This window comes from Sorex fumeus, unplaced genomic scaffold (assembly GCF_029834395.1).
Source record: "Sorex fumeus unplaced genomic scaffold, SorFum_2.1 ptg000028l, whole genome shotgun sequence".
Classification (NCBI taxonomy): domain Eukaryota; kingdom Metazoa; phylum Chordata; class Mammalia; order Eulipotyphla; family Soricidae; genus Sorex; species Sorex fumeus.
Window position 1 is genome coordinate 15,880,365 of NW_026606085.1, and position 5,590 is coordinate 15,885,954.

The 5,590-nt window shown below is 43.1% G+C and overlaps 1 protein-coding gene across 1 annotated transcript; it reads left to right on the forward strand.

Annotated features, from left to right (window-relative positions):
• LOC130024439 (olfactory receptor 148-like) lies at positions 1–933 on the forward strand. The gene has a single exon (XM_056115191.1). It carries the CDS (start codon positions 1–3, stop codon positions 931–933), a length of 933 nt encoding a protein of 310 aa, XP_055971166.1.
• Positions 934–5,590: the final 4,657 nt, after the last annotated feature.

The following is a 5,590-nucleotide window of genomic DNA, read 5'->3' on the forward strand; positions in this document are numbered from 1 at the left end:
ATGAAGAACCACACGGAGCTGAGTGAGTTCATCCTGCTGGGAATCCCTCAGACTCAGGGAGTGGAAACTGTGCTCTTTGTCATCTTCCTGTTTATTTACATCTTCACCCTAGTCGGCAATTTACTCATCCTCATAGCAATCCTTTCCTCCTCTGCCCTTCACACCCCCATGTACTTCTTCTTGGGAATCTTATCTATTTTTGATATTTTGTTTCCGTCAGTGACCTGTCCCAAGATGCTGCTCTATCTCTCTGGCCAGAGCCGGGCCATTTCTTACAAAGGCTGTACCACACAGCTCTTCTTCTACCATTTCCTTGGAGCCACTGAAGGCTGCCTCTACTCAGTGATGTCCTATGACCGCTTTGTGGCCATCTGCCACCCCCTGAGGTATACACTCATCATGAGACCTGGAGTCTGTGTGGGTTTGGCCATGGCAGCCTGGTCAGTGGGCTGTCTTCAAGCTACTCTCCTGACCTCTTTCACTTTTAAGTTGACTTACTGTGGCCCAAATCGTGTGGACTACTACTTCTGTGACATCCCTGCTATGTTACCTCTGGCTTGTGATGACGCTTCACAGGCCCAGACCGTGGGTTCCACCGCTGTTGGCTTTCTGGCTTTAATGCTTTGGTTCACTGTCTGTGTATCCTACACACGCATTGGGATTGCTATTTTGAGGATCCGATCAGCAGAGGGCAGGAAGAAAGCCTTCTCCACCTGCAGTGCCCACCTTACTGCCATCCTCTGTGCCTTTGGACCAATAATTATCATCTATCTGCAGTCCACGCCCAACCCCTTGCTTGGTGCCATAGTGCAGATCTTAAATAATATTGTCTCTCCCATGCTCAACTCATTAATCTATTCCTTAAGGAACAAAGAAGTGAAAAGATCCTTAAAGAAAGTGTTCCACAATGCTGTGTTTACTGTTCTGGAATAATTTCTATCTTTTAAATTTATTTTGAACTTTATTGCCTCAATATTATCTATTTGAGGGGGAGGGGTCACACCTGGCTGTGATCACTGCTTAATCTGGCTCTGTGTATAGGAGTCGCTCCTGGCTGTTCTTGGGGGACCATATATGGTGACAGGGATTGAACTGGGGTTTGGAGTTCACTACATTCAATACGTGTACCTTACCTGTACTTTCTGGTCCAACGTCATCCTCTTAATTTCTTTTCTTAAACAAGACTATTTTTAAAATGCGTTTCCCTCAAGCACTGTATTCTGTCTGCCTAGTAATATTTTCTATGGCAGTTTCTCTACAATTTCTGAGCTCCATGAATTACAGATTCTGAATAACCCTTCAGTGCCTTAACTCTGGAGAAGGAATCTGGGGGCCTAGCAGCAGCTAAGGAGGCTCACAGCCCCATAGCACGCAGCCATATTCCTGGACTCTCACTGTGAGGTTCTGTGCCAACCTAAGGGAAAGCCCCGATAACCCATCCCAGGCCAAAGACCCTTACTTCACTTCACCTTTCTTGCCCCACTTACAATGCAACAGCTTCCCTCCCCCCACCCCCCACAAGCATTTCAGTTCTTCCAGGTTGCTAAGAGTGTTAACTGGCAATGATAGAAGATTATCTGATTTGGCAAGTACTATGATAAAGAGTTATCATCACTGTCACTGTCACTGTCACTGTCATCCCGTTGTTCATAGATTTACTCGAGCAGGCATCAGTAACATCTCCATTCGTCCCAGCCTGCTAGGAGATTTTAGCAGGCTCTCCTTAGTCGTCTTTCCCAATGTATTGGAGGCTCTTTCAGGATCAGGGGAATGAGACCCATTATTGTACGTTTTTAGCATTCGAATACACCATGGCTAGCTTGCCAGGCTCTGCCATGCAAGAGATATATTAAAGCTATTATCTCCTTTACGGAGCTGGAGCGATAGCACAGTGGACAGGGCATTTTCCTTGCATGCTGCCCATGCGGCCAACCCGAGTTCGATTCCTCCGCCCCTCTCAGAGAGCCTGGCAAGATACTGAGAGTATCTCACCTGCATGTCAAAGCCTGGCAAGCTACACGTGATGTATTCGATATGCCAAACATTCGATATAACAACAAGTCTCACAATGGAGACGTTACTGGGCCCACTCAAGCAAATCAATGAACAGCGGGAGGACAGTACTACAGACAGTGCTAAATCTCCTTTAATATTCATATCATCCCCATAACAAAGACTCCCCATGAAATGCACAATGAGGTTAAGAGACTTTGAATTATGAGCCCACTGATGCCTAACAGTTGGCAAAAGAGAGTCTCCAAAGACCTACCTCCACAGCTCCTTTCTTCATCCCTCTTGTACAGGATTACCCTCCTATGCCCTAAAAGTGCCCCTTTAGCCCTTCCAGGAGTGAACCCTAAGCACAGAGTCGTGAGTAAGCCTTAAATATGGTCACATGTGACTCCTCCACCCCTCAAATAAAAGGATGAATAAATTTTCTTTCACAGTTTCAATTTGAAGGTTAAGATGGATGACGGGCACTGGAGGAGGGATGGGCACTTGATCATTGTATAACTGAAACCCAAGCACAAAATTTGTAAGCCTATAACTGTACCTCATGGTTTTTCACTAATAAAAAAAGGGGAAAAAAAGAATGAATGTTTCAAAGTCCGCATTAGTGGAGATTGAGTAAAGAAGGAACATGCTTTTTAAATTGGTGGCATTGTTGTCTGGCTCAGCCTTTAGGCAAACAGTCTGGAGACTTCTCAGAAAAATGAGAACAGAGCTTCCATACAACTCAACAATCCCACTGCTTGGAATCTACCCCAAGAACACAAAATTCTTGGGATGGAATTGTGTTAATTCAGCAAGGCATATGCACACCTATGTTCACTGCAGCAGTGAGGATAACTAAAATATGGAAATAACACAAATGTCCGATGACAAATGGTTAAAGAAGCCATGATTCAGAGACACAATGAAGGAGGATGATGCAGGTACAAGATGAAACCTTGCAGTTTGCTGCAAGTTGGAAGGCACTGGACATTACGTTGAGTGAGCAAAGTCAGAGGGAGAAGGACAAATTCCTGATGATATAACTCCTCTGTGCTTTCAAGAGACAAAAGAAGGGAATAGTGTTTACTTAAACTCCTGGCTTTTCATCATAAAAATGAGATCACCAGATCCTACATGGAGAGGATGGGCGGGGGGAGAAGGGATGAGAAGGGACACAAGGAGGGTCTACTTTGGTGGGAAATGGCAGAAAGTTTTTGCATCAAAACAATAAAAGACCAGTAAGACAATGATAGTTGGAAATGATAATTTTGGACAAAAACTGAGTGCTGAAACGTTTCAGTACCTATATTGCCCAAAAGAGGGAGAGAGAGAGAGAGAGAGAGAGAGAGAGAGAGAGAGAGAGAGAGAGAGAGAGAAAGTGCCTGCCATAGAGGCAGGCTGGGGTGGCAGCAGGGTGGGAGGCAGCTGGGAGGGTGGCAGGAGGGAAACTGGGGACATTAGTGGTGTGAAATGTGTACTAGTGAAGGGATGGGTGTTGGAACATTATATGACTGAGCCCCAATCATGAACAACAATCTATTTGTAACTGTGTATCTCATGGTGATTCAATTAAAACAACAAAACCATGGAAGTTAACGGAAATGTAATTATGCTACATAACTATCATAAATACTTTTTAAATAATTAACATTTGTTAATATGTAGATAAAATAACATAAAATTATATTTTTGTAGCTTATGATAATCTTGGGATATCTTTATACCTTCTGGGGTTCTATAAAATATAATAAGAAAACTTATTTTATACAGTCTATTTTATTGTGAATAGATCACTATTCATCCTATAATATATATCACTGCTCAAAACCATGATTGGGCCTTTGGAGAACATAGAATATCCCAGGATATTTGTTAGACACATGCCATATCGATTTTAAATCATTCCTGTTGGACATACAGTATATGATACATACTTTTCCTAAATATATTTTTACGAGACCAATCTAAATTTAATGTTATTTTCATCCTAGTTTATAATTCCTTTTTGTTTGTTTGTTTTGGGGCACCATGTGGCAATGTTCAGGGCTTACTTCTGGATCTAGACTCAGGAATCACTAGAAGAGGTACTTGAGGGACCATTTGAAATGCTGGAGATCAAATCCAGGTTGGCCATGTGCAAGGCAAGCAATCTACCTGCTGTACTATCTCTTTGGCACCATATTCTTTTTTGCTTCTACAGAATCTTTTTTTTTCAAGCTGGCCATGCCTCAAAACATCAAAAATAATCAAGGATAAACCTATTATCAGAAAAATTTGAATCAAAATGACAAGGAGATATCACCTCACACCTATGAAAATGGTCTACCTCCCAAAGGCTAAAACAACTATTGACAGGGTATAGAGAAGCAAGAAACCTCATTTGCTGTTGATGTGAATGTACATTGGCCCACCATCAATGAAAACCAGTATGGAGAACTCTCTAAACAAGAAAGATGACTGGGGGGCAGGGAGATAGTACAGTGCTGCCTTGCATGAAGTCACTGAGGCTTGATCTTCTGCATGCTTTATTGTTCCCAAGTACCCCAGGAGTGATCCCTGAATGCCAGGAGGACTTGGCTGAGGACTTCCAGGTATACGACTCAGAAGTGTTTTTCAACATGATAGCTTACAATTCTTTGGGGCCTATTCATAGGCCCATTCCCACTCTCTCTGGGCATGTGACCCAGTCACGGAAATCAGATTTGAATCTGGAACTGAGACACACAGAAGCACAAAGAGCAGCTGAGGTGGAACCAGTCGATGGCCGAGGCTGACTCAGCCAATCCTGAGCTGCCTCATTCTCACTCTTTATGTCCATTTTTTTTCAATTCTCTTAACTATTCCAGTAATTTACTGCTGTTTACAATTAGTCAACCCTGTAAATCCAGAAGAATTTATTTGTAAACACACATATAAAAAATAGCAAACATCAAAACATATAAACACACAGTGGTCTATGGGCCAATAGCTGAAAACCATTCCACTGGGGTATATTTTACAAAGGAAATTATGAGCTCATCTTCAATCAGGTTCCTCTTCTTCTCTCCCTTTCTTCCTCTCCCTCTCCCCTCTTGTTCCCTCCTTGCTCCTTTGGAAGTTCCAATTATTCCAGTTGTTAATTGATCCCTTGCTTGTTCTTAACCTGGGGAAAGAATACCCAGAGGAAGTTTATTTCAAATCTCATGTGTTTGGAAACTGCAGCTCCTGGAGGTGGAGCAGAGATCGCCTTAAGGGAGTCGAAGTATACTTTTATTTGAAAGCAGCTGAGAAAGAGAATTTAGGGTCTCATCTGCAGGCTTTCAGGCAGATGGGGACGTAGGCAGAGTGCAGCAGGGTGCCCCTTCCCTGCATGGGAGAAGGAGCCCTCATTAGCATCAGTGACGTCCCCTACCCAACTCATCTTTGGGACATGTGAGTGCCCAAGGTTCACCCCTCTTAACTTGTCTCTACACATACACACACACACACACACACACACACACACACACACGGGTTAAGAGACAAGACCCTGGGCAACAGAATTCACGGTTTAATCTGTAACTTAAGGATCTCACTGTTGGGAAAGTTAAAACAGGTCAGAAAAAAAATGTCAGGG

Bases quoted from the DNA above. Each gene is read 5' to 3' on its own strand.
- LOC130024439 (XM_056115191.1), top strand. From the start codon at position 1: ATGAAGAACCACACGGAGCTGAGTGAGTTCATCCTGCTGGGAATCCCT.